Genomic DNA, 27780 nt, shown 5'->3' with positions numbered 1-27780 from the left:
TTACAAGCAGCTTAGCTGTTTATTTAGTCAGTAGAAAAATGACTTTACAGGTTTGCGGTACATTAAGGGAGATGGGGCCCCACCCCCATGCTAGAACACTCCAGTCCAGTCCAGTGCCTGACACGTGGTCTGCAGATGTGCATATGGGCACATGAGCTATCTGGACGCCCCAGAGCATCTCCTAAGTGTGCTGCCCCCGTGGGGGGCACCGATTTCATGCCCAGCAGCTGGGCCTGACAAGAAGAATCTGAGGAGTCAAGCCCTAGAAGCGGCCCAGCACAGTGGCTAACAGAGCCATGCGTATGTACATGCCATTCTCGGCCTGGCGGAAGTAGGCTGCTCGGGGGTCTGAGTCCACCTCCACACTGCAAGAGAAGGACAATGGTTAGCACACAGCCCACAAGATGGACTGTCTTATTAGACCAGGTGCCCACCCCCAGTGTAGCCTCAATTCTAAAGTCATGTCACCTGATCTCATTGACTCGAGGCATTGGGTGCATCACCACCATCTTCTTCTTGGCCCGTGTCATGATGTGGGGAGTGAGGATGAACTGGCCAAAGCACTGTGAGGCAGACAGGGGCCTGTCAGTGTCTCAGGGCTGGGGTGGCTGTGTGGCCATAAGCCTGGATTCCTCCAGGATCCCTTCCACAGCCACACATGGTTATTACAACCAAGAGGCCTGATCAAGCTCCCAGCCGTCCCATCCACTAATTTGGATGCCTCGAAGCTCCAGCCCCGGCCTCCCCTCAACCGCGGCACTCACAGCTTCATACTCCTGGCTAGACTCAAAGCGTTCCTTCTGGATTCGAGTCATGTAGAGCACATCAGTGTCGGGTAGGGCTTCCTCGATGCTCTCAAATTCCTCCTGGAGAGTGAGGCAGAACCAGAGTGAATGCAGTGCCAGGCTCTCACTGCCCAAACCATGTCCCTCATGGCCTCCTGGGCTCACCTGCTTGGTGCCACGGGCCGCCACAAAGGCCCGCACATTGGATGGCATGCGCAGGCTGGGAGGGGCCACATAACGCAGGCTGACACGGTACTGGGTGAGCAGGCAGGCCAGAGAATGCACTGTGCGTCCATGCTTCAGGTCCCCCACCATTGTGATCTAGGGGAAGAAGCCAATCACCAAGAGGGCCCTCAGATCAAGCACCTGCCCTCCCGCTTCAAAGCTTTCAGTCTCAGGACCAGGATATAGGCCCCCTTCCTGCATGCAGGATGCTTTAGAGCAGAGAAGGTACTTCCCAGCTGCCTCATTCTCCAGACCTACCCCTGGTAGGCCTCTAACCCTGCACCACTACCCTCACCGTCATGCCATTGACAGTCCCAAGCTCCTCCCGGATGGTGAAGATGTCCAGCAGGGCCTGGGTGGGATGCTCTCCAACCCCATCCCCAGCATTGATCACTGGCCTCCGGCAGTGCTTGGCTGCCAGCTGTGAACATAACAAGAAAGGAGAACCTTGTCTTCTGCATCTCAGTGGCCCCCGCTCCTAGCCCAAGCCCCACTCTTCCTGGGTCCCCTTCCCTGTCTGGCCCAGACAGAGACTTGCAGTCATGTCCCTAGATCCATCCTCATGAACCCTGTTCCAGTGTGTAGCTGGCCTCACCTCCACTGCTCCAGGCTGGGGATGCCGAAGCACGACGACGTCGGCATAGCAGCTCATGGTCTGCACTGAGTCAGCCAGGGATTCACCCTTCTGGACCGAAGATGTGGCTTCTGAGAAGCTGAGCACAGCGCCCCCCAGCCGGGCCATGGCTGCAGCAAAGGAGCTGCTGGTGCGTGTGCTCACCTCGTAGAACATGGAGGCCATTACCTTCCCCTGGCGGGAGGGCAAGACTCAAAGTGAACATAGGTGTGTTCATCCTGGGGAAAGCACAGGCTGCTGCTTGCTTCCCCCACTTACACAGGAGGGAACCCCTCCCTTCAAACCTCCTCGTGACCTGTCATAACCTTGACGTTTCCATCAGTGTCACGCTGAGCTAAAGGCTCCACCTCCAAAGAAACCACTACTAGGTATTTGAATGAGATACTCTCATTCTCTGGGGATGAAGGAAACACCCCAGTTCTATCCCGTGAATACATATGCATAGACCAAATGACCAGATCAGGCTGATACACTGGCTCTCAGGGCCTTGTAAGTCAGCTAAATACTCAGAGGGCAGACATGGGGGCTGAGGGGTGCCTAGGGTAACAGAACCTTCCAGAGTAGAGAAAGCTAAGTAACACACTGTAGAGCATTTAGATTTACATGAAGGGACCTACTGCGGAAGAGTGAGATCCCTGCTGACAGGATCCTGGACCCATAACCCACAGCCCTGACCCTGACCTTGAGTATGTCGAGGCTTCGCTCCTTCTGTACCATCATACGCAGCGTGTGTGCCACATTGAACAGGTGAGACATCTAAGAAAGACCCTCAAAGTCAGCTGGAAAGGCAGTGGCCCTCAGAGGTCCTACCCCAACTTTTCAGATTCTCAAAGCTCTGGGTAGCCCCATCCTCCCTCCCCCAGGCACCTGATCCTTGGTGAATTGCTGGACAGACAGGATATGTTGACCCACTAATGAGTGCAGCAGGGGTGAGGTCTGGGGGTGCAGCAGGCCAGGGGTCCCCAGGTTCTGGGGTGACGCCTGTCTAGGTACTGGTGGTGGAGGGTAGCAGGTGCCATCAAGAGTTCCCATCAGCTCTGCAGTGAGGGACGGGGCAGAAGAGGTGGGTCAGAGGGTTCCTCCTACACAGGCCAGATGAGACAGGTCCCCAAGGTGAACGTGTGTTTCAGGGGAGTCTCACCTGGCTCAGCTGCCTTCCGAGACGACTTTTCCTTTGGCTCCTCAGCTACAAACAGGGAAACAGGAAAGATGTAAGTCTGTAACTAAGGTCTGTGAAGAGCCCCCATTTCCCCACAATCTGGATCACAGCGTCTGTGTTAAACCAACTCACACAACAGTAGCTATAGCAGGTTAGGGGAAAACAAGAAGGACCAGCAGCCCCGGGGACACACAAGTGATTTCCCATGGGGGCTGCTCTGTGTGGGCAATGGTGCCCTCCCAGGGCCCCCCCAGGTGGCCAGGGGATCCTAGGCAAGGGGAACGGCCAGGCTCACACCAACCAACAACCTGGATTTACCCCACGTTCTGCTGCCCCGTGGGATCCCAGCTCCCGGGCGGAGGAACACAGCTGCCCACAACAAGAAAGGGCCGTAAGAAGAAGCTGTGGGGTGCCTACCTCACTCTGGGAAGACTGCTTTAGGCAAAGGAGGGTACAGAGGATCAGACTAGGATGAGGTGATGGCAGGAAGAACACAGTAAGTGAACAAAAGTGACCCTAGTCTATCAAGGACACTGTGGGGGAAGAGGAGCCTGTCTCTACACGTCTCTAAGTCCAAGTGGCCCCATCCTCCACATCATAGGATCTCTGTCTTACCTGGCAGACCTGGATCAGAGGCTCGGTGAATTCGGGGTGGCAGGTGGAAGCGGCCATCAGGAAGCCCTGGGACTGCCCGACGGGGCCTCTCAGGTGTCTGGAGAGAGAGGCCTAGTGTTTTGAAATGTACTGACCCAACTCTCAAGTTCAATCCCTTAAGAAATGCCAAACTGCTCACTGTCCGTGGTGAGGATGGACTGGATCCCATTCTCCATCACATCCCCTCAGGCCCATCCTTCTGCTACGCTGTCCTTGATGGAGGGAGACCACCTAACCTTTCAGAGGTGTGTGCTAGCCCCATGACAGGTTTCTAGATGAATCCATCCCTGGTTGGGTACCTGTGTTTCAATCCCTGGTTGGGTTAATGGGTTACCTGTTTCCCCTGGGTAGGTAACCTCCTAAATTGAGAGCTTATTCTATGTTTTGCAGCAAAGAGGTAGGTGGTGGAAATTTTAAGCGTCAAGTGCAGAGTCTTCCACCCCCTAAATCACCAATGAAAACATCTGTGCTGCTAGCCAGGTCCCTGGCTGCATCCCCCAACACACCCACCCTGATCCCGGAGCACTGTGGATACCGTGGTGATCTCACTGGCGGCAGGGGCTGGGGGTGCCAGCTGGGGAACAGTTCCCTGAGGCCACTTGCGGACATCCTGTCCATAGCCCGGGGGCACCAGGACCTGCAGGCAGAGGGCAGGGGCAGGAGAATGAGCAGGGGGCAAAGAGCTAGACCGAGGCCTCACAGGAGTGCAAACCACCAAAGAGGAAAAGCGCCTCAAGGGACCCTTGCCTACCCACAGAGAAGTGCTGGGGCAGCAGGACAATGGCACATAGGAAATTGTGACTGGGATGGGGCTTGGGCCACGCATATACCTGCCCGTCGATATAGGCCACCTCTCCTCGGAGGACCACACGGCGGACGGTGCCCTTCACCTTCTGCCCTTCAAAGGGTGTCCAGTGCGCCTTGGAGAAGGGCATGTGGCCGGGGATGGTCCATTCGTGCTCCAGATCCACCTGCCCAGAGTCACGGGATACACGAGGGTAGGGCCACACCACGGGACAGCTACAGGCTGCAGAGCTGTCCACCCCACCCCAGGCCCACTTGCCCACACCTCTACATAGGTGTCCTCCTGCGGGGGCAGGTGGAAGATCCGGCGGGGATTGTGGTGCAGCCGCTGCAGCAGGTCATCCAGACTCAGCCGGCCCTCACTGACTGCCGTCAGCAGCAGTGGCAGCATGGTTTCCAGCCCTGGGAAGCCAGGAGGAGGCCGGGGCCCACACTTCTCCTCCAAGGTGTGAGGGGCTGGGAGCGAAGAGAACAGTACCCTCAGGCCCAATCATCTCCATGTCTGGGAAGTCACACAGGCCACTGGGACTGGGATTGTACTGACTTACTGGCCCCGATGCTAACCTCTTCTGCTTATAAGGAAAACAGGTAAACCAGGACAGCTGCCATCTTTTGGGGACCATACCTTTTACCTGCCTTCTCTCATTTATAATTTTTTTTTTAAAGATTTATTTATTTATTTATGATAGGCATAGAGAGAAAGAGAGGCAGAGATTCAGGAGGAGGGAGAAGCAGGCTCCATGCCGGGAGCCTGACGTGGGACTCGATCCCGGGACTCCAGGATCGCGCCCTGGGCCAAAGGCAGGCGCCAAACCACTGAGCCACCCAGGAATCCCATTTATAATTTTACTCATTTGCTTGTCAGTTCCTTCAGGGAGTACTTACCGCGCACCCATCACAGCCCAAGTGCTGTGCTACCCAGATCAAGTCCCAGCCCCCAGAGCCCAGAGGCCCTGAGCTGGGGGATAAGCCCTGCTGGGCAGAGAGGTACACTACGGGCCCTCTCACCATGGTCTGAGGCGAAGCAGTCGATGACAGCCATGTTCTCCCACAGGGCCTCCACGTCCTGGCGGGACCCAAGCTCAGGCCGGACCTCCCCTTTCCCTGGCCCCAAGCGTTCCAGGTCATCGCAGCTCAGAAATAGATGGTGGGGTGCCACCTCACAAGTCACTGGCAGCCCCCGTGCCTTTGCAGCTTTAATCAGCAGGATCTGGGGGGAAAGTGGGGAGATCTGAGGAGGCCTCCCTCATGCCCTACCCTACAAGTCCCTGCATCTGACACCCCCTCTAGGAAAGTTATGGGGCAGACATGTTTGAGGGGGCTGGTTCCATGCTCCCCAACCCCTGGTCCCCACAAGGAGTAGCCTGACCTCTTGGTATTACTGGGAAAGCAGAAGGGGCACCGGACCTCTGAAGTACTCTCACCTCCTCCTTCCGAGCCACGTGACATATGTGTACTGATCTCTGGGTCAGTTGGGCCACCATGAGGATGGCAGCGACATTCTGCCTCTCTGCGTGGGCCACGATGGGGAGGTGGGATGGCCATGTCTCAAAGTGCTGGGGACAGAAAGAATTTATCAGAGAGCATGCAGAACCTTTAATTATCTAAGGTCATCAGAGCCCAGCCCAGAGCCCTCACAGAGCTCTTGACACTTCACTGATGTTAGCCTCTGATGTGCGCTCCTCAAGCTAAGAGGCAAAGTTTGGTTGCCTCCTCCCACCGGCCCACTCCCTACCTCCATCCACTGGGCCACATTGTCCAACCGAAGCTCAGAGAAGGTCTCGTTGAGGTAGAGCTTTAACCCAGCAGCAGACCCAGCCACAGCACCCAGGGTCCCTGCATTTTCTGACGAGGCTCCGAGAAATAAGGTAAAGTCACAGCGGGCACCAGCTTCTGCCAGCTGAAGGGGATACATATGAGATAAGGCCCATTGACATCCATGCCAGGGCCCCCAGACTTCTGGGAGGGGCAGAGGGAGGAAGGGTCTGAGAGGCAGGTAGGGACACATCTGGGTCACCATGAAGCAGGAGTGCCAGTGCTCACCTTCTGGGCCAGGGCCAGGGCTGGTGCATCAATGATGGGGGGCCGGGTGTTTGGCATGGCGCATACCATAGTAATGCCCCCAGCCAGGGCAGCAGCCGTGCCTGAGGCAAAGTCCTCCTTGTGTGTGCCCCCTGGTTCCCGAAGGTGCACATGGATGTCAATTAATCCTGGAAGAACATGGATGTGGCAAGATTAGAGGACAGTTCAGAGACACAAAGGACATCAAAGACTTGAACTGGGGTGGCAGGAAAATCAGCAGTTGAAATGAGCGGAGAGGTGGTGAGCTTTCTCAGTCAAGGGTATGGCAGATGGTGGGAGAAAATAGCTCAAAAAGAAAGATTTTGGCCCTCAGGCTCTATGCCGTCCAGGCAGGGTGTGGACCCCACAGCCAGGATCTGTGCCAACTGCTACCAGAGTGCAAAAGCCAGGTTCTCCCAAAATATACACTTACCAGGTAGTCGCACGAGCTTTTGGGAGGTCATACAGTCAACGTGCACTTTCAAAGGAGGGGCTGGCCCAATCTGGCCTAGTGCCTGCAAATGAAAACCACAGCTCTGATTTAAGGGCATCCTGGGAGTCGTAGGTAGTGACTGGGTTTTCCCATAAACCAGGCTCTACTTCTCTCCATCCATCTTCCCTCTCTCTGCAGCCAAAATGCCTACTTATTACCATAACTACTTCATCCTGAGATTTCCTAGCCCCATGACACACTCACTTCTCCTTTCTGCCCCACTAACACTGGCTGTTGCCCTCCCAAGCACCCAGGCCCCAGTCACCTCCACAAACAGTTTGGTGCACTTGATATCAATGATGAGGGGCACGGAGAAGTCAGCAGCCAGGCGCCGGGTGCGGTAGCCCTTGGTGACGAAGGAAGAAAGACGCCGGCCCCCAGCCCCACGCATCGATAGGTTTATCACTAGTTCAAAGTGATTCTCAGCCAGCTGCTCCAAGATACTTCGCTGTGGTGGGCACTCACCATCCACTGCCTCCTCAAAGTGCCAGTCCACAGCTGTTACCTATGCCCCAGAGACATGGTCAAGGGCTAACCTGAGGCTGGCAGGAATCAGAAAGGACAGCCTAAAGGGATCACAGGTGGCCCAGGAACCCATGAGGAGGAGACTGAGGATCCACGGGGTGGGGACCAGGGCTGGCTCTCTCTGCTCCCAGTAAAGTATATTTCCTGACAGGAAAGACATCTACTCAATGGTTACCAAGGGCTCTGTGCAGTATGAGCCTGCACTTTTTATGTATAGAAATACTCCCCTGGAAAGAAACACATCAGGATGTTAACAGTGGTAAAGAAACCATAAGACACTTTTTCCCTTGCTTCTCTATACATTCCATTTGCCCTACATGGAACACACAGGGCTTGTACAACAATAAAAGCTGGGGAACACAGAGATAATTTTCTGGTACAACGCAGGGTAGGCTGCAGGAACCCCTGTACCTTGACGCCGTGCTCCGTATAGAAGTCAGCAGTGCCCAGACTGGCGTAAAGGCTGTAGCCAAGGCTCTCCAGCAGCCGCACGGTTGGGAGCAGCTCACTTTTGTTCTGAACCAAGCAGAAGGAGGATGAGGTTGTGTCTCTCCTGACTTCCCCTTCAAGGAGAGCCGAGGCTCAGAGAGCCAAGGCCACCTGCCCCCACCTCTCTAGGCAGCACCCATTCCCCCCCTCCCAGAGTCGGTACCTTATAGCTGCCAATGGTCAGCAAGATGTTCTTCTTGGGGATCTTAAAGCCAGTGCTTAGCATGGCCTTGAGGTATGCCTCGCAGCGGCTCTCCCCAAAGCCAGCCACTTCCCCGGTACTGGTCATCTCTACACCCAACACCACATCAGCACCCGCCAGACGGGAAAACGAGAACTGAGGGACCTGAGGGAGCAGGACGAGAGAGGCCATGGCAGGAGGGGACCACCTCTCCTTGCCCCTTCCCTTTGGTCTCATCCAAATGGCAAGATTAACCTTCTCTGCAGCTGCTCTTCCTGTGCACTACATTGGTCAGTCTCCTGCTTATTACCACTCGGTTTCCACTCACCTATTCCTTTCCACAAGGCCTATTCTTAGGCCTTGGAACACTTCCTCAACAAGCTCTGTAAATCAAACGTCCTGACTGTCCTTCAGGACTCAATTCAGGTACCACCTCTCCTCCTAGGCCTTCCCAGGTCACCCCTTTTGGAAGGGGCATCTCTTGTTTGTAAACTCCTTCAGCATTTTATTCTCGTCTCTACCATGTAGATTTATCACAGACTGATACAGAAGCAGTTTTTGGACCCAATTTCCCTTGCCTCCCATTACTAGAGCGTGAGCTCCTCAGGGACAAATACCATCTCATCGCCTTTACGGATGGCCCAGTGATGCACTGCCCACAAGAGTTGCTTGGTTTGTGCTTGTGCTATGTATGAGTGAACCCTCACCTACTGTCTCCCTTGGCTTCTGATAGCTAACCTCTAGGTTTCAGTTCTCCATACCTTCACCCCCACGACTCCGGAGCCAGTCATGAGCCCCACAGGTTCCACTTCTTCCCCCATGATGACCCGGGTGGCCAGTGCTACTAGGTCCACACCAAGTGTCTTGGAGACGAAAGGGAAGGAGCGAGACACACGCACGTTGCATTCGATGACTTTCAGTTGGTCATCCTGGGGCAGAGAGAGAGTGGTCAGTCCTTGCACAGGCTGGGCTTGCTGACATTACTCCCCTGACCTACCACTCTGGGGGTCAGCAATCGGGAACAGGGGTCAGGGTGACGGACTGTCACAAACCCCGACAACACTGTGGGCTCTAGCAAGGCCCCCTTTCCTGCCACTTTCAGACCTACTCCAATGAAGGCAGGAGATGGGCTGCTTACTGGCAGCGTGGCTCCACAGAATAAGAAGGTGCTAAGATCCTTTAGTCCCCTCCTTTAGCCCCCTCTTTCTACCTTGGCAATGAGCTGCAGATTGAAGGGTCCTGTGACCTGCAGCTCCTGGCCCACAGCGTGCACGATGGCTTTAATCCGCTCCAGGGTTTTGGCAGTGATGTCTTGAGGTGGGGTCACCAGCGTGGCATCTCCTGAATGTACACCTGCATTCTCCACATGCTCAGAGATGGCAATGGCTGCCACCACACCATCACGGGCCACAGCATCCACGTCAATCTCCTAGTGGGGATGTGAGGGCAATGTGCTCCAGAGCAGGGGCCAATTTCTTCTCCTACTTGCCCCAGGGAGCTCCCTTCCTTTAAGAGCCTTGGTACAAGCCATCCTTCCCAGTCCACTGTGCCCATAAACTGCTGTAGGGCTAGAGGGGGGAGTCTCCACCCAGGCTGAAGAGCCTGCCCTCAGAGACTTCTTTTGTCTGTAGCCCTACCTTGGCCTCCTGGATGAACTTAGAGATGACCACAGGGTGCTCCTTAGAGACGGCTGCCGCACTGCTCAGGAAACGTTCCAGGTCCCCATCGGTGTAGGCCACATTCATAGCAGCGCCGCTTAGCACATAGGAGGGGCGCACAACGCAGGGGTACCCCACTGTCTGGCAGAACTGGCGAGCAGACTAAGGGTGCAGCTGGGTTGGTTACACTCACCCATGACTTAATCCAGCTTCCAGCCTCCCACCTGGCCCCAGCCCACCTCTAGGTCACTGAGCTCCCTCCACTGAGGCTGGCTGATACCAATGGTATCTAGGAGCCGGGAGAATTTGAAACGGTTCTCAGCTGAGTCGATGGCTTCCGGAGAAGTGCCCAGCACCCGGCACTGCTGCCGATGCAAAGCCATGGCCATGTTGTTGGGCAGCTGCCCACCCATGGACAGGATCACGCCTTCAGGGTTCTCTAGCTCATAGATGTCCATCACCACCTTAGTTCAAAAGGAGAATAGAGTGAAGGACCAAGTGGTCAGGGATCCAATCATTCCTGCTCACTGCTCCTCACCCTCTACTTCCACTCAAACCCAAGCTGCAAAGAATCTTAGGTCAGCCAGCCACTCCCACTTGACCCTGGCCACCCAGGCTAATGAGCAGTCTTCATCACTCTCACCTCAAAAGAGATCTCATCAAAGTAGAGTCGGTCACACATGTCATAATCAGTGCTGACTGTCTCTGGGTTGTAGTTCACCATGATGGTCTTATATCCCATCTGTGATAGAGAGGGAAACGAGATTTAGTGAGGAGGTGGGAGGAAGAACATGGAGAAACAGGCAAAACCCGTACTTCAAAGAGCACCTCAGCTTTTTCTGAAATGGCTGTAAGGGACACCCGCCTTGGGAGGGAAGTAGAATCAGCACTGTAGGTATTAGAGAAGTAGGTACAAAGTGCTGGAGAAAAGATACATGCCCTGTGAGGGACACAAGACGGCCTAAGGGGAGGACTCCCTCACTCCTACCTCACCCACCACACTCCTCCCAAACCCCTAAGATAGATATAAGTGTAGGAATTAATAGAAAGCACCAGGATTAAATGGGAGTGGAAGGCAATTGCTGGAACTGAATGGAACAGTAAAGAAAACAGTATGAAAGACTAGCTCTTGGACCTTTCGGAGCTGCCGGATGCAGCCCACAGCACACCAGTCAAACTCAACGCTGGAGCCTATACGGTAGACGCCAGAGCCAAGGACCAGGACGTGAGGCGTTCGAAAGGTGAGGTCGTGCGTGGTTCCCCAGTACGTCAGGTACAAATAATTTGTCTGGGCTGGCCACTCAGCTGCAACTGTGTCAATCTGTTTCACCGCCGGGCAGATCCCCAGTTCCTGACGCAGCTTGCGAACAGCCAGCTCTGTGCTAAAGAAAAAGAAGGGTCAAAACTATATGCCCTGGGAGTAGGCTACAGACTGAGATTCCAGGACAGGGATCTGAGAGGAAAATATTTCAGGGATGAAGGCCAGAAGCCTCCAAAGCTTCTAAGGGCCCCTTACTAGCATAAAGATTCTCTGTCCCACATCCTCAGCCCAAGGCCCGACCTCACCACCACCTCTGACCTCAGAACAGCAAGGGCAATCTGCTTGTCTGAGAAGCCAAGGCGCTTGGCCTGGTGCAGCAGGTCTGGGGGCAAAGGCTGTCCACGATGCTTTTCCAGCAGCTGGGCATGTGCTATAATCCGCTTCATCCGGTGCAGGAACCAGCGGTCGATGCGCGTGAGTTGGTACAGTCGCTCCACCGAATAGCCAGCCCACAGAGCAGCTGCCACCACAAAGATCCGCTTATCAGTTGGTGTCTCCAACTCCTAATGGGGAGGGCAGACAGATGGATATGGAAGGACTGTGGAGAGGGAGATGGCCAAATGTTAAGCAAAATATTCCCAATCTACTTTTAGTACCTCAAAAAGCCTGAGAGCAGGAGTACCACTGTTTTAAGAAAGGAAGCTGTAGAAAAGGAGCCAGACCAAAAACTCTGTAATTGCAAAAGCCTATAGGCAAATCCTGGCTCTGCCTCTTTCTGGCTGTGTAGCTACTGTATTAGCAAGTTCCACAAATTCTCTAGGCCTGTTTCATTGTCTGTAGAAACAAGTTTAAGAATACGTCCTCTTGGGGATCCCTGGGTGGCGCAGCGGTTTGGCGCCTGCCTTTGGCCCAGGGCACGATCCTGGAGACCCGGGATTGAATCCCACGTCAGGCTCCCGGTGCATGGAGCCTGCTTCTCCCTCTGCCTGTATCTCTGCCTCTCTCTCTCTCTCTCTGTGACTATCATAAATTTAAAAAAAAAAAAAAATTAAAAAAAAAAAGAATACGTCCTCTTGGGATGCCTGGGTGGCTCAGCGGTTACGCGTCTGCCTTTGGCTCAGAGCGTGATCCTGGAGTCCCCGGATCGAGTCCCACCCACATGGGGCTCCCTGCATGGAGCCTGCTGCTCCCTCTGCCTGTGTCTCTGCCTCTCTCTCATGAATAAATAAATAAAATCTTTAAAAAAAAATCCTCTTATAACGACAGAGGAGATAAACCACAAAATTCTCAACAAAGTGGAAATACAGCAAATGTCCAGTAATGACTACTGTTCTTAGAGGTACCAAGTCCATGGCCTGGGGAAAGAAGCACCCACTTCAGGGCTGCTGCCAGGGGAAAGGAGCCACTCACCATATCACTGACCGGCTTTACTGTGTGATCAAAGCCCACACAGTTCTCATCCACCATGCGAAGAGCCTTCTGGAAGGCCTCCTCAAAAGAACGCCCAATACCCATGACTTCACCTAAAGAACAGGATATAAGGACTGAGGGCCTGGAGGCAGGAGGAGCTGCCCAGAAATTTCTATGATTTAGTCAGGTCTCTGGGAGATTCTTGGGACAGGTCCCTTAGTGGTGGTTATGTATGGTGTTTCATTATTAAGGAATCTTAAATTGAAGTTCCTCTCCTTACCATTTTCGTAGTTTGCGTTTTTTAGTAGCCACAGAATTAAAATGCCTAAAACGGACATAGAGATACTAGAACATGCTATAGTTTATCAGAGTGGCCTGACCCCTGATGGTTACCCAGTTACTTGCTTTATTCCTGTTGTGATGTGTGACCGTCTGGGATCTGTCTCATCCTTTCAAATTTCTCAACAGGCCTGATAATAGAAGATGATCCTACTACTCTTTGAATTCATCCAGAGATAGTCATGTTTACAATTCTCATTTTAGAGTATCTCTTCCTGGACTTTTTTCAAATGTATGTTTTTATACATGATTATAGTGTACGTATAGTTTCTATACTGCCTTTTCCCTCATCATAAGCTTGTTCCACATTGCTCTGTGGGAGCAGTTTAATTCCTCTATGATTTACCATAACATAACTGCTTACTTATGGATGAACACCTAGCTTTGAAGTGTTTATCCTTCTGAGTGAGGCTGTGATGCCTTCAGTCTTTGGATTACTTCCTTAGGATGAATTTTCACAAGTCCAGGGATAATGCATAGGAAGAATTTTCTGGCCCTTGATAAATATTACTTGCTCCACCGAAGTTTGTGTTTTATAATACACAGAAGTTTAACCACCTTCCAAGAAGTATAACTGTTTTAAATAATTTTTGTTCATAAAAACGTTATCTCATTTTACATAGATTTCTATTAACAAGAAGGAACTCCTCTGTCTCTACAACCTTCTGGGTCTGCCTACTGATTTTATCTTCTATAAAGTTTTGTGATGTCCTCTGACAATTTAAATTTACCCTAGGGTCTTCAAGTATTTCTAACAATTATATTTTTCTATTTACGATCCTAATTCTTTAAAAGAACTTTTTTTTTTTTTAAGATTTTATTTACTTGACAGAGAGAGAGAAAGAACACACACAAGCAGGGGAAGCAATAAATGGAGGGAGAGGGAAACGCAGGCCCTTCACTGAGCAGGGAGTCCAATGTAGGGCTCAATCCCAGGACCCAGGGGATCATGACCTGAGCCGAAGGCAGATGATTTACCAATTGAGCCACCCAGGCACCCCTTTAAAAGAACCTTAAAACATTAAAATGCTAATAGTGTTAGGGAAGCTGATAATTGATTTTCTTCAATTCCTTTGTAACATGGTTATATTATAAAAGTGTATATTATAAAAGGGCAAAAGAGAAACCCAACATATTCATATATGCACACCTGGGAAGATTCTGAAATCATATATATACCCAAATTAATCCCTGTGTGACAATGATTATAAATAACTACTCTTTTTTGGTTTGGTTCAACTACTTTGCTAATTTCCCAATGGTTCACGTATCTCACTTGTTTAATAAAAGTTACAAAAAGTTATCAAAGATCACATTTAAAGAACAACTGAAAAGATATAAAACATTTAAATGTCTCATCTGGGAATCAATCTTTGTCACATTTTCAGTCTACTTCTTTTTACCAACAATTTAATTATGGCTTCATTCCCATGTTTATTATAATTTTCATGTAACAGAAATTCATCTCCAGAAGGAACAACTTGGCAGTCTTGTAAGATTTCTAAAAATTCCAAAATAATATCTGAGCTTACTTAGACTTGCTTGTTTAAAGGCTACTATTGCTCTTGGGTCACTTGAGTGGCTTAGCTGGTTATGTGTCTGGCTTTAGCTCAGGTCATGAACCTAGGGTCCTGGGAGGGAGCCCTGCTTCAAGCTCCCTGCTCAGCAGGGAGTCTGCTTCTCCCTCTTCCTCTGCTCCTCCTTCCTGCTTGTGTTCTAATAAATAAAATCTTAAAAAAAAAAAAAAAAGTCACTATTTATCTTAATGGAAATTCAGAACACAATGAAATGCTCTTTCTTATCCCTAGCTGGAGGCACTGTGGTATGTGAATTGCTTTGGCTGAAATGTTTTAGAACAGTCTAGGGTGTCTTAAAGGGACACTGTAGGGAAGCACGTTAACTTAATTCCAGCACAATTCAACCACTACTTGGATGTTGACCGTTACACTCATTCATGGTTCACTACTAAATTTCCTTGTTTTTATGAACAAGGTCTCAGATGTCCTGTTCTGATCTTAAACGTTGTATTGAAAAAAAAAATTGGTGACCGTGGCAGAAAGTGCCTGGTGGAAATGGGCTGATACTGGCTACCACTGCGCTGACTTAGATGGCGAAGCGTTCGTAGAACAGTAGGCCTCACTTCCCCGAAGCATCAGTATTTAAATTTGCACAGAGAACAAACTGTCACTGGCATTAACAGTCTAGTGATGAAGCTGTGGGTAGAGTTTCACGAACCCGGTCTCGCAGACAACAGGCAACAAAGTGTGACACAGGTGTGCTTAGCTAGCGACTAGATCTAGTTTTCTGTTCTTGGCTGTACCCTCTACTCAGCCATGTCACTTCCTTTCTGTGGGCACTTCAGCCTACTCATTTGTAAGGTGGGAGAGCTGAGCTAGTCTGATGGCTATCACCCCATCCCAGAGATTCTGACACGCCCACCATCTGGGAGTGGAGGTGGTATGTGTATTCTGGCACAGATTTCTAGATGCCTTTGATTCTCACTCTTGATGGGGACTATAGAGTCTGAAATGTCCCTGTGAGTTCTGAGAAACCATGTTCCCAAGCTGCTGGTAATGTAGGACCTGAAAAGCTATGCCAGGAAGCTAACTCTGTGACATTCTAAATTCTTAGGACTGCTGGAATCCCAGAGGGTGATCTGGGGAAGGGTCTCTTGGGGCGCGTCTCTCTCACCAACGCTCTTCATGCAGCTCCCGATCTTTGTGCTGACACGAAGGAACTTGCTGAGGTCCCAGCGAGGGATCTTCACCACACAGTAATCCAGGCTGGGTTCAAAGGCTGCTGTTCCCCCTGTCACGGAGTTCCTGGGAGTCATCATGTGGAGGTGCCAGGACAGAGTGGGGGATGTAAAGAGTGAGCTTCCAGATAGCTTCCTCCATCTCCACACATCCAGACCAATGTCCTTTTCATAATCCCTGTCCCAAGAATGTTTTTTTCTGCTCCCCTCACCCCTCTGATCTTTCCCCCACTTTCGTACCTGAGCTCAGGCAGAGGGATGCCCAGAGCTAGTTTGGCTGCCACATAGGCCAGTGGATAACCTGTGGCTTTACTAGCTAGGGCGGAGCTGCGGGAGAGCCTGGCATTCACTTCAATAATGTAATACTGCAAAGAGAGAGAGAGAATCACCCGATAACTGGCCCAGAGGGCCCAACTAAGAGAGGCATCAGAAGGGCCACAAATCAAAGCCCTTTCCAAAAGGAAGGATAGCAAGTACACCACCCCTATCCCAGTCCAACCCCTAGCACAGACAATCCTGACTTCTACTCCAAGGTCTCTAGGATCAAAAGACCCAAAATTAAGGATAGGGGTCCAAAAGCTAGAGTATCAGCTCCAGGACCTAGAGTCTCACCTGCTCGGATTCGGGGTTCAATGCATACTGCACATTGCACTCGCCAACAATTCCAAGGTGCTGCGTCACCTTGATGGCTGTCTGCCGCAGGAGCTGGTATTCCCTGTCATTCAGCGTCTGGCTTGGAGCCACCACTATGGACTCACCAGTATGGATGCCCAATGGGTCCAAATTCTCCATGTTACACACCTGTGAAAAGGAAGGTCCCATGGAGATCATTGCCAAAGGGAGTCAAGAGAGGCAGGAGGCTGCATCCCAGGATCCTGTTGCTTCTGGGGTTACACCCACCCTGGATCTAAGGGACATGTAGCCCCCAAAGATCTCAGCCTTGGGCTCTACTCTTACTAGAGCTCATAAGCCTGACATTACTCCCACCTGACCTCCATCACTCACCGTGACACAGTTGCCATAGGCATCTCTCACCACCTCATATTCAATCTCCTTCCATCCCTTCAGGGACTTGTCTACCAGCACCTGGCTGGTATGGGCAAAAGCGGGAGCCACAAGAGCAGAGAGCTCGTCCCTGTTAGAGGCAAAGCCAGAGCCCAGGCCACCCAGGGCAAAGGCTGCACGCACCAGCACCGGATACCCCAGCCGCTCAGCAGCTGCTTGGGCCTGTAAAGGGCAGAAGAGAGAAACAGATCAGGCCTCGACTGCTTGCTGCACAGAGGCTTTTTTTGCCCCGGAGAAAATAAGATACAAAGCAAATGACATCATTCTACCTTCCCCCAGCCACCCTCAAACCTGTTCAAGAGAACTGGCCGCCTCACTGGGGGCCACATGTTCTCCAATCTCTGCCATCCTGGAGGCAAAGGCACGCCGATCTTCAGTCAGTTCAATGGTTTCTACAGGTGTGCCCAGGACCCGGACCCCATACCGCGCTAATACTCCAGCCTTGGTCAGCTCCACACCACAGTTCAGAGCTGTTTGGCCCCCAAAAGTCAGTAATATGCCATCTGGGCGCTCATTGCGGATCACCTGAGGGAGGAGAGAAACAATAAACATTAGGACGATGGGGGCCCCCAGAGGTGGATCAGGATCCCCCCTGCCCACATGGGTCCCCTCCTCATACCTGGGTTACATAGTGAGGTGTTATGGGAAGGAAATAGACTTTGTCAGCCAACCCCTGGGAAGTCTGCACTGTGGCAATGTTGGGGTTGATCAGCAATGTCTGGATGTTTTCCTCCTTTAGGGCCTTAATTGCCTAGGGAAACAAAAATGGTGTTATCAGCCTCGCCTGCAGAAGCATTTCTATCAACAGTCTTGGAACACCAGCGTGTCTCTTCTCTCCCTCCCTGTGCTCTCAGACCCTAATAACCAACTCCTATTCCTCAGCACCTCACTTTTCCACACATTTCCCAGATTTCCTGGTTCGTTCCCTTCCTACAACGAATGTCATGCCTCAGCCCTCTCCTCCAGACTATCTATTCCTGAGAGTCAAGAGTCAGAGGGGCAGGGACGGACATGCTTTACCTGAGAGCCTGAGTAGTCAAACTCTCCAGCTTGGCCAATGGAGAGGCCCCCTGAGCCTAAGATCAGAACCTTTCGTGGTGGTGGAAGCCCAGAGCCGGGGGTGGGAATTCCAGGCGGACAGAGACGCTCAATGAGCCGCTCACGAACTGTGGAGCCAAAGAAAGTCATAGAACATTAGAACTGAATGAAACCTGTGAGATCATCTACATTAACTCTCTCACTTTACAGAAGGATCCAAAACAAGTCATGCCTCTAATGAGTGGCAGGGGCAGGACGAGAAACCAGAACTCCTGACTCTGGAGCTCCTTTCAACAGAAACAGCATAAATTAATCATCTTGGCTCAGTTGTTTTCCCAGTCCATTCCCTTAACTTCCCAGACGCATCTCAGTTTCCTGAGGCATGTCCATCTTATGCCCATCCCAGAGCCAACCCTGTTCTTAGTTCTATACAACCCAGTCCTGCTCAGGTGCTTACCTGTCCAGCCCCCACGGTTCCCAGCTGTGGCTTCTTTCACAGTTTCCAAAAAGATATCAAAAAGAAGCTCCATATCTGAAGGACCAGCTTGGTGCTCTGGGTGAAACTGGACACTGTTGAAGAGATGGGATCACAAAACAGGCCATCATCTCTGGCTTGGGATTGGCAGTCTTGAGAGTAGGTAGCAAGATAGAAGGCTGGGGCCCACTGCTCAGCTTTATTTTTTGATTTTCAAGACCCTGGGACTTCCAAGTCCTACAGATTCAGTCACCCTGTCAGAATCACCCAGACTCACCTGAAGAATGGCAGGGTATCATGTACAATGCCTTCATTGGAACGATCATTGGCGTTGGTAAAGAGTGGAAGCCATCCTGCTGGCAATGAGTCTGTTTCCACAGCAAACCCATGGTTCTGGGATGTCAGAAAGCAGCGCCCAGAGCCTACCAGCAAGCATGGCTGATTATGTCCTCGGTTTCCGTATCTGGAGATGGAAGCACACTGAGTACGGGCCCCTTTCACACCCCCCATCCCACCCTTCACCACTGTACCAAACCCAGCTTCTGTTGACCTCAGGACCCTCAACCAGCCCCTGCTCCTGTTCCAACGCTAACACATACCAGTCTATTCCCATCCCCAAGACTCCCCACCGCTCAGGTCAGTAGTGAGGGCCCTTTCTCTCCCAAGTCCCACCTCATCTTGTATGTCTTGGCCCCAATGGCTAAGGCCAACAGCTGGTGTCCCAGACAGATCCCGAAGACAGGTCGGGGATTAGGCTCAGATATGACACGGCTCAGTGTGGATACCACACTGGGATAGGAGGCAGGGTCACCAGGGCCATTACTCAGGAAGACACCCTCATACTCTGGAGTGGGCAGAAAAGATGATGTCAAAACCAGTAGCTTAACCAGAGAGAGACACACTTGCAGCCCTTACCAACAGAGCAAAAGCCCTGATCTCTGTCTCATTCCCTGTAACTCATGTTGACTTATAGCATCTAGACCAAGGGACAGATCTTCTACCCACGCTGCCTGTCCGTAGCCCTGTACACACCCCAGCTACTCACCCTGGCTGTCTAATGTGTGGTCCCACGGTACCACAGTGACCTCAGCTCCACGCTGGCACAGGCATCGGATCTGATTATACTTAAGGCCACAATCCAAAGCAAGGATCCGAGGAGTGCCCCCTGCATTGAAAACCCTTGGAGCCTGAGGAATAAATGGCACAACAGTTGGCAGCTGTGATCAATGAGGATAGATAAACATACACCAACCCCTGCCTTTGAGGCCTCTTCTGATTTGCCCAAGTGTTCATCCCAGTTATGGGCAGAATAACACTACCGTGCTACAGCTTGCAACACTCTCCCACTCTACCTCTGTACCTTAATTGAGACCTCTGGCACCAGGGGGCGGGCATTGGGGTCCAAGAATGGCAAGGCTGAAGGCTCTGTCCCATCCTGGACCAGCTTTCCCAGCAGAGACCCTTGCTCTCGCAACTTCTTAGTCAGCTCTCGAGTATCCACTCCTGTCAAAATAGCACACTCTGAGATCACACTCCCCCAACTCAGTCATGCATGAGGTTAGACTTTTAGAAGCACTGCATTCCAGAACCCTGAGTCACACACAGCTGTTCTAGGGGCATCAAAATCCTGGGCCATCCTGATGGAAGTACACTACCATGAAGTATTCTTGCTAAAAATATCACATCTGAATTGAACCATGACTTTTAGATTTGTTTACAGAAAATAATACCAGGAGACAAAAGAACATGCTAAACGACGCTACAGGAACATAATCAACAAAATGTAGGTTGTGGGACTCTCTAAAGGAAAACTGACTTGTTTTTGCCAAACAGGTTACAAGGCTGATTGATCAAAAAGACATCAACCAAATGCAACATACAGATCTTACTTAGATCCAGACTCAAATAAGCGGTAAAAGACATTTAGATAATGGAGAAAACTTTGCCTGGATATTTCATATTAAGGAATTGTTATTTTTTTTAAAGGTATGATAAGGTTATTATGGTTATGTTTTAAAAAGGATCCCTTTTTCACAGTGAACTATCTGTGGACAAAATGGTACAATGTCTGAGACCTGCTTTGAAAAAATTAGGGGGTTCTAGGTATAGTGGTAAAATAAGTTTAGTCCTGAGTTAATGATTACAGAAGCTGGGGGCTCATTATATATTATTCCCTCCTTTTGTATGTATGAAATTTTCTATCTGATCAAAAGCTGTTTCTTCTCCAATCCCCAGACCCCAATGTAAACCTTCCAAATTCAATACATTCTATCATAGCCTTGGTCTCAAGTTCCAATAACGCACAAGAGACCTGGGCTTGGTAGGATACCTGGGCTCTGCCCAGATACCATTATGCTCGCGCCATACCTTGCAGGCCAGGTATGCCATGCTGTTGCAGCCACTGGTGCAGGGTGCGGGTGGCACTCCAGTGGCTGGGCGTGGGACAGCACTCTCCCACCACCAGTCCTGCCACATGGATCCCCGAGGATTCAAACCACTGCCGATGGAAGATGGAAGGAAGAAATCGTGAGGAGCCCAGGACCATGTCTTCCTAACTTCTTTACCCATTGTATGGCAGGGACCATATACTTCAGCTACATTGAATGACCTGGTCATTCTGTTAACACACCAAGCACCTTGTGCTTTTATTCTTTACCAACAATGCCTTCCCCATATGAAACACTGAACACCAGGCCCTCTTTAACAACTGGAAATGATATTTTCCTTTCCTTTCTTTACTCACTTTATTTCCACTGTTCTTGCTTTTTTACATTGTATACAACTGTGTGTGTGTGTGTGTGTGTGTGTCTCCACCACAGAACTATGAACTATGAACTCCTCAGGAACAAGGTGCCTGACACATAGTAGCAGTCGACATTTACTGAGTGCCCACTTAGTGCCAGGCATTGTTAAGAGATGTTGGGGGAGGAGCAGTGAGTATGCAAAAAGACAAGGTCTCCGTCTTCACTGTTAATTTGCTACTTAAGGAGCCTGAAAATTAACAAAGCAACATACAAATAAACAAGATCATAATTACAGGCTATGATAAAAGGAGAATGTAAAATAGACGTACAATACCTTATCAAGCAAAAATAAAAGTTCAGGGTATAACACTAGGCATGATTATGCACTTCCCCCCACCCTTAGTAGGGGATTATCAGTTTAAAAAAACACAAATTTGCAACCCAATAGATAAGCATTTAATAACTAAAAGAGAAATGGGTCACTTATGTGGGAAGGGATGGCATACTTAAGTCACATATGGTTTAGTGGTAGGAGGTTTAAAAAATGATGGATACTGAGACCGTTTTTTAGGGATCTAAAGGATAGTTTGGCAGATTCCTCCATGGCCAGGTAGACTAGTCTGCATATAGACTGGTGCGTTCACAGTACATGTACCACAAAGGCATCCATGGTTGGCTAGAGGCTCTAGGAAGGCCTTACTCATCCTGGTTCTGTTAAATGCCTTGATTTTGCAGGTTTGTAAATTCTTATTTTGTCAGTGTGTCTACAGCTAACAAAGCTGAAGATCGCCATGTTAACCAACATATCTCATTATAAACGAGAATGCAGTGTTATTTATAGATCTGTGAGAAGGAATGGTCCTTTCCAGGAATAACAAAGTATGTCCCTTACCTAGGGTTCCCTATTGTAAGTGTTAGAGTGAATTAAAGAACTAAAGGGGGATCCCTGGGTGGCGCAGCGGTTTGGCGCCTGCCTTTGGTCCAGGGCGCGATCCTGGAGACCCGGGATCGAATCCCACGTCGGGCTCCTGGTGCATGGAGCCTGCTTCTCCCTCTGCCTGTGTCTCTGCCTCTCTCTCTCTCTGTGACTATCATAAATAAATAAAAATTTTAAAAAAATTTAAAAAAATAAATAAAAAGAACTAAAGGCTCACAAAGTCTGGGAAACCAGGACAAAATGCACTTTGAGGAATACTGTACCTAAGCTAGGGGGATTTCCACTATTAATTTGATTTTTTTCATTAGTTGAACTTTCAGGGTGCAACTTAGTTTCCAGATTCCAAAGGAGGAGGAATAGGTGGAACCTCACTGTGGGAGGAGATTCAGTTTTCTTATCTAGAGATAAAAACTCTACTAAAAAGTGGCACAAAATGAGTCAAGGTAAGGAAAGGACGTTTAGAAGATGATTATCAACTTGACTGGTAGGTGAACTGGGACTCACTGGGATGGATGTAACCCGTTTCCAGTCTCTTTCCCATTATGTAATCTTAAAGCATTGCCCCCATCACTCTACTGCTAAAAAATCTTCGTGGGTTCCTTACTCTTTGGCTTGGCATCCAGTGCTCGGACTTCTCTAAGTACTTCAAGTCCTGGGTAGGATTTGTCTTAACACTTCAGTGTGTATCTTTGTTCTCTCCAGGATGCCTAACTTAATGTCAATGTCTTCACTTGACTAACAGTTAATAACCATTGATTTGAAAAGGAAAGTAGAGAAAGCATTGGGTGTGGCTACCTTACTGAGACCGAACTCATCCACTTCATCTGTGGGGATGCCATAGTTGCCGATCAGAGGATATGTCAGCACTAAGATTTGTGCTTTGTAGGAAGGGTCAGTGAGAGCCTCGGGGTAGCCGACCATGCCGGTTTGAAACACTGCAAGAAAAAGGCAGGGCTGGGGCTCAGGCAGGACACCCTTCACAACACTGCTCAGGGTGATGACAATGCCTCAGCAGAAGCTGCCTTGACCTTGAGGGATAAAAGGGGCTGGGGTGGGGACAGGGGCACCAAAGGGGGGTGGGAGGGAGGGTGTGCAGGCGGGAAAATGGCGGGTTTGGGCAGGGCAAGCTGGGCAAAGAGGGGCAGCAGAAAGTGGGATGAGGTCGGCAGCCGGCCCGAGCTTGCTTACCCACTTCCCCGGCAGTCGACACAGCGGCCCCAAAGGGCTGGCCCCGCAGGACCGACCCATCTTCCAACATCAGGGCCGCCATGGGAACGGAGCTGAGGCGGGGGCGAGCACAGAGAAGCGGGAAGCGCAGCAAGCCCCAGCCGATGCTGGAACCACGTGAGGTCGGCGCGCCAGGAGTCGGTCCACGTGGCTAACCGCGCCGGTGGCTAGAGCGCGGACCGCGGAAGGCGCAGGAGCTCCAAGCGCGCTGGGCGGCGGCAGACTGCGGCGGCGCGAGCAGCCGGCAGCGTGAGGGGCGGGTCTGAGCACGTAAGGGGCGGGGCCAAGCCTGCAACAGCGTGGCCAGCGTCTCCTCTCCACCCAACTCCGCCCCACTACAAAGCCCTGGGAAACCTGAAGAAAACCGACTACCTCAAAACTCTCTCCCGCTCTAACCAAGAAATACACAAAGCCAGGACGCCTCTCTCTAAAAAATAGAAAAAAGAACGACAAAAAAGATGTTTATTATAGTCCAGCACAAATGGGGCACCGATTCTAGTCCATTCTTGGACTGCAGTGTCCACAACACCCCAAGGCTATGCAACTGTCCATCTTTCTGTTAAAGGTGGCTTCAGTCTTGAGGAAGATCTGCAGGCCAACCATGGTTGTCTAGGGGGAAAATCTCCCGGGTTGGGCTAAGATCAAGAAGATCTTTATGTCAGTATGAAGACTTATGTGGTTCATGAAGCCTTGGCTTTTCGGCGTTGGGTCCCCCAAAGCAGAATGGAGATAGATAATGTGATGGATCCCAGGATACCGAAGAACATAAGCAGTGAGAAGTAACCCTGTGAATGACAGACCAAAAAAAACCCCTCATACATCATTACACCAAGGACTACATACTAACACCTAGTTCTTTCCTAGTGTATCTATCCCCTTTCCCAAGGCAATTCTCTTATAGTTTTCTTCTCGAGATGATTTGCAGCAGCTCTCTTATGGCTCTTTCCGAGACGTTCTTCCTTATGCATGTCTCTTACCTTTATTTAGAAGGCCTAATTCCTCACCTGGCGCATACACTTGTAGCCATGGAAGCCATCAGCACAGACACATTGCAAGAGACCGGGTCCATCAGGTACACAGGATCCATTCTCAGGACAAATTTCTGTGAGCCAGAGAAAAACAGAAACATTACTGGATCTCATTATGAAGGTTTCCCAAATATCTGCTTCAACTTAGATTCTCTCAATTATTTCTAGGTCAGACGTAAAAGAAAATTTCAGATAATCAGAATATAGCAAAAATAATACAATATATCTTACATCTTTCGTAAGGGGTTAGAGGTTCAGAAACCTGTACAAGTAGACTTAAGCAACTTTACTGTCAGACCTAAAATGGTGAATAAGAAGGGAGGAAAGGCAGTTCCTGGAAGGGTGGAGGTGAAACAGCATACCTTGGTCCCCAGTGGTGTTGCAAAAGTTCCTTTGCCCTTGGCAGATTTGGTTGTTTATATAAAAGGTGACAGTATTCCAGGCATTAATACCTCCAGGACAGCTGACATCCTGTGGCAGTATCCTGAACACAACATAGGTAGTCATAATGCACAGTTCAAAATTACTGAGCTCATAGTGCTGTCCCTCTTTGGTTCTCTCCCCAACCCTATACCCTTACTTACAGAGTCTGGAGCTGGGTAAAGCCATGGAAGGTGTTGGCCAAGTCATCCTTGAGGGGGTTTGCTTGCAGGTCTCTGCAAAGTACACACTGTTAGCACTGTGCTCTAGGAAAACACTACTTCCACTCAGATATCTTCTTGGGCTGGTAATCCAGTTCCTATTCTGAGTTGTCCAAGTTTGGACATTAATATTCAGACATGTTTTTAGGAGTCCATTCTCAAAGACTTTACTATCAACCCTTCACCACAGTTGCCTTTAGGTAGGGAAGATAACTAACCACTTACATGATGACAGCAGTATGTGCCTGAGGAAATTTTGGACCAAGGTCCTTCAGAGAACAGTTCTGGAGATCCAGCCTGGGGAAAAAAGTAATCAGTGTAATTTTATGTCTCTCCTCATCTGTGGTAAACTAATATAACCCTCTTTTCAGCTAATATTAACTGAATACAGCTATGTTCAGGGCCACAAACTAAATCCTGCGGTAGATGTTTTAATTCTGCACTGTCCAATTCAGTCACCACTAGTTATGTGTAGCTATTTGAATTAGGTAAAAAAATAATGATAATAAATTCAGTTTCTCAGTTCCACTGGCCACATTTCAAGTATTCAGTAACCACTCATCATGTGATCAGTGGCTACTCTATCGGAGAGTGCAGATACAGAACATTTCCATCATGGCAGGAAGTTCTATTGGAAACTACTGTTCTAATCAGTGTATCTATGCATCTGTGCATATATTGGAAGAAATTTGTTCCTTGTCTAAGTGAATCTCACATTGTAGTACTATGAGTCTCAGATCTGCAAAAAGCCTTCAAATAGGAGAAAAAATTGAAGTCACAAAAATGAAAGTTTTTTCCAAGTGCATTTTCTACCATGAATGGGAGGTAAATTATTGGATATTAAGGACTACGCCACCTTATTTTTTCTTCACTATATATTGCTGTCTGTTCCTTTATTCTTTAAATACAGTGCCTAATAACTGCAAAAAATGGGAGAAAAAGAAAACCCTTAGTATCTTAGCTTTCAAGTGGCCTACAGCGTGATAGAGGAAGACCCTCACCAAATGTAAAAACAATATGAACAGTAAAATATAATCTGAAGGGCACCTGTGTGGCTCAGTGGTTGAGTGTCTGCCTTTTGCTCAGAATCATGATCTCTGGGTCCTAGGATCGAGTTCTGCATGAGGCCCCCCACAGGGAGCCTGCTTCTCCCTCTGCCTATGTCTCTGCCTTTCTGTGTCTCTCATCAATAAATAAAAATAAAATCTTAAAAAAAAACCATCTGAAAGAAATCACAGGACAGTATACGAATAATTTTGAGTGGTACTACCCTAAGGATTAAAGAAAGTAAAAAAGATGAGATACTACTCTAGCACTGAGTAATATCATTCACAGAAGATGCTGGAACTGAAGGACAGATATGTTTTAATTTGGTAGAGGAAGGAAATTTCAGGTAAGGAGAGGGGTCTGAACAAAGAAACAAAAACGGAATGCTTTTGGAAGCAGGAGAGTCTGGCTGAAGCCAGATCCTCATGAAGGGCTTTAGTGGACAAATATTTGGAAAAAAATGTTTGAAAGGTGGATTGAGACCAATCTATGCTAGTTTATGCTTTGAACTTTATCTTGAAGGCAACAGACAATTCTAATTTTAAAACCAGAGAGGAAAGATAGAAAAAAATTGATTTTCAGATAGTTTGCTATAGAGAAGAATTTAGGTAATTAGGCAAAGAGAATGAAAGCAGAATAGATGACATTTAGGATTCTCAAGTGAGGGTACACTCAAGAGGAAATATTTAATAGGACGCTAGAAGAATCTTGTGTACCCTCAGCATGGAGAGAGGGCCAAGGATACTAAGAGATCTAGTTTGGGGAAATACCTGCATGGTGGTTAGAGCTGAAGCCATAAGAAGAGGTGGATCCTCAGAGTGTAAAGGGAGAAAATGCAGGGACTAACCATCAGGGAACAGAATTTGCAGAAGAGGAATTAGCCTCAAAAGGCTGAATTAATTGGAAGGGAAGAATACCCTATTAGCATAGTGCCTTGGAGGCTAAGGGAGTCATTTCATGGAGACACACATTAAGTAATCCAGAATTGAAAATAAAAGAACAAGGCTTCTCTTAAAGAGAAATCCATAAAAGGCTTTTTTTTTTTTTAATGGGTAAAAATTATGATTTCTCTGCAATTTCAACCAGGAAGAATCACAGGGTTGTTTACCTAGCTAAAAATGCGATAACACATTTAAATGTGTGAGAATCATGGTTTGGATGCCCCCAAAACGGGCATCAATATTCATCCCAAAAGCCAATCAGACAAGCCTTTAAGAATCCAGGGTGTGTGTGTGGGGGGGGGTGTCACCTAGATGGCTCAGATGTTTGAGTGTCTGCCTTCTGCTCTGGTCAGGATTTCTGTGACAGGAGATCCAGCCCTGAGGCTGCTTCTCCCTCTTGCCTCTGCCTCTCCCCCTGCTCATGCTCTCTCTCTCTCTCTCTCTGTTTCAAATGAATAACATCTTAAAAAAAAAAAAATCCAGTTTAGGGTGTGTGTGTGCCTGGGTGGCTCATTTGGTTAAGTGTTGGACTCTTGATCTCATGTCAAGTCTTTTTTTTTTTTTTTTTAGATTTTATTTATTTATTCATGAGAGACAGAGAGAGAGAGAGAGGTAGAGGGAGAAGCAGGCTCCCTGCAGGGAACCTGACATGGGACTCAGGACACCCTGGGCTGAAGGCCGCGCTAAACCGCTGAGCTACCCAGGCTGCCCTCATGTCAGTTCTTGATCTCAGGGTCTAAGTTCAAGCCCTGCATTAGGTTGAAGACTACTTTAAAAAAAAGAAGAAGAATCCGGTTCGGGAACTCTTCCAGTATCCAAAGTTGTCTTTTCCTCCCTCACCCCACGATGGTGCCCTCTTGATTCAGGCAGCAGCGGTTGTGCAGCATTAGCCCTCGTGTCTGCTTACAATAAAGGGTCACTTCTGACAAATTTCGCACACTCTCTGGACACAGGATGCATATCTGCAGAAGAGGAAAAAAAACTATTAAGATTCCAGAAAGAAAAGCTAAGAAAAGGACAAACAGGTATCAAAAGTTAACTGCCAGTACACTCTTCGGAATCCTTATTTAACATTGGGCAGATAAGTGTCCTATCTTTATCATCAAGTTTGACTAAGGTATTCATTTCTTCTCCTAGAGCCAGGAGCCAAATCAACACACTAGACTTTCTGCACCACACCTTGCCCAGGAAAGGCCCTCATCTT

At 49.3% G+C, this 27780-nt stretch overlaps 2 protein-coding genes across 5 annotated transcripts in view; both read right to left on the bottom strand.

Annotated features, from left to right (window-relative positions):
- Positions 1-23395, bottom strand: CAD (carbamoyl-phosphate synthetase 2, aspartate transcarbamylase, and dihydroorotase). 4 transcript variants are annotated; one of them, XM_055327649.1, is made up of 45 exons: positions 23292-23395; positions 22488-22627; positions 20379-20508; positions 19372-19514; positions 19057-19198; positions 18684-18855; positions 18289-18474; positions 17994-18106; positions 17519-17664; positions 17118-17249; positions 16790-17023; positions 16439-16660; positions 16046-16234; positions 15674-15798; positions 15370-15500; positions 12340-12452; positions 11248-11492; positions 10804-11050; positions 10312-10410; positions 9908-10132; positions 9648-9830; positions 9221-9439; positions 8772-8939; positions 7993-8175; positions 7752-7856; positions 7081-7320; positions 6756-6837; positions 6305-6471; positions 5997-6161; positions 5686-5817; positions 5270-5471; positions 4527-4717; positions 4288-4428; positions 3993-4094; positions 3419-3515; positions 3122-3172; positions 2786-2830; positions 2512-2681; positions 2326-2400; positions 1606-1818; positions 1306-1431; positions 951-1106; positions 765-866; positions 469-563; positions 1-365 (listed from the first exon to the last, which is right to left on the bottom strand). In XM_055327649.1, exons 2-45 carry the CDS (start codon positions 22611-22613, stop codon positions 263-265), a joined length of 6633 nt encoding a protein of 2210 aa, XP_055183624.1. In that variant the 5' UTR covers positions 22614-22627; positions 23292-23395; the 3' UTR covers positions 1-262. The 4 variants fall into 4 exon arrangements, with proteins under 4 accessions (XP_055183624.1, XP_055183623.1, XP_055183621.1 ...); XM_055327648.1 differs by having other exon boundaries at positions 23289-23365; XM_055327646.1 differs by lacking the exon at positions 23292-23395 and adding an exon at positions 22881-23211.
- ATRAID (all-trans retinoic acid induced differentiation factor) overlaps positions 23346-27780 on the bottom strand; it is a 5016-nt gene continuing 581 nt past the window's right edge. The window contains exons 2-7 of the mRNA XM_055327660.1: positions 27417-27538; positions 24814-24885; positions 24532-24603; positions 24310-24431; positions 23924-24021; positions 23346-23704 (exon numbers count right to left, since the gene is read on the bottom strand). Of these exons, the coding sequence (XP_055183635.1) occupies positions 23600-23704; positions 23924-24021; positions 24310-24431; positions 24532-24603; positions 24814-24885; positions 27417-27538 (591 nt within the window). The 3' untranslated portion in view covers positions 23346-23599. The remainder of the gene's footprint in view (positions 23705-23923; positions 24022-24309; positions 24432-24531; positions 24604-24813; positions 24886-27416; positions 27539-27780) is intronic.

The sequence above is a fragment of the Nyctereutes procyonoides genome, unplaced genomic scaffold (genome assembly GCF_905146905.1).
Source record: "Nyctereutes procyonoides isolate TBG_1078 unplaced genomic scaffold, NYPRO_anot_genome, whole genome shotgun sequence".
Taxonomy (NCBI): domain Eukaryota; kingdom Metazoa; phylum Chordata; class Mammalia; order Carnivora; family Canidae; genus Nyctereutes; species Nyctereutes procyonoides.
This window is presented reverse-complemented; position numbering and strand designations above follow the sequence as displayed.

What these genes read in the sequence shown, in the direction of transcription:
- CAD (XM_055327646.1), bottom strand. Translation starts at nt 22,962, where the DNA reads ATGGCGGCCCTGATGTTGGAAGATGGGTCGGTCCTGCGGGGCCAGCCC. An exon ending in AAAGCTCGTGCGACTACCTG is followed by an intron (nt 6,472 to 6,755) that starts GTAAGTGTATAT and finishes ATGTTCTTCCAG; the next exon opens with GATTAATTGACATCCATGTG. An exon ending in CCGCCAGTGAGATCACCACG is followed by an intron (nt 3,516 to 3,992) that starts GTATCCACAGTG and finishes CTCTCTCTCCAG; the next exon opens with ACACCTGAGAGGCCCCGTCG.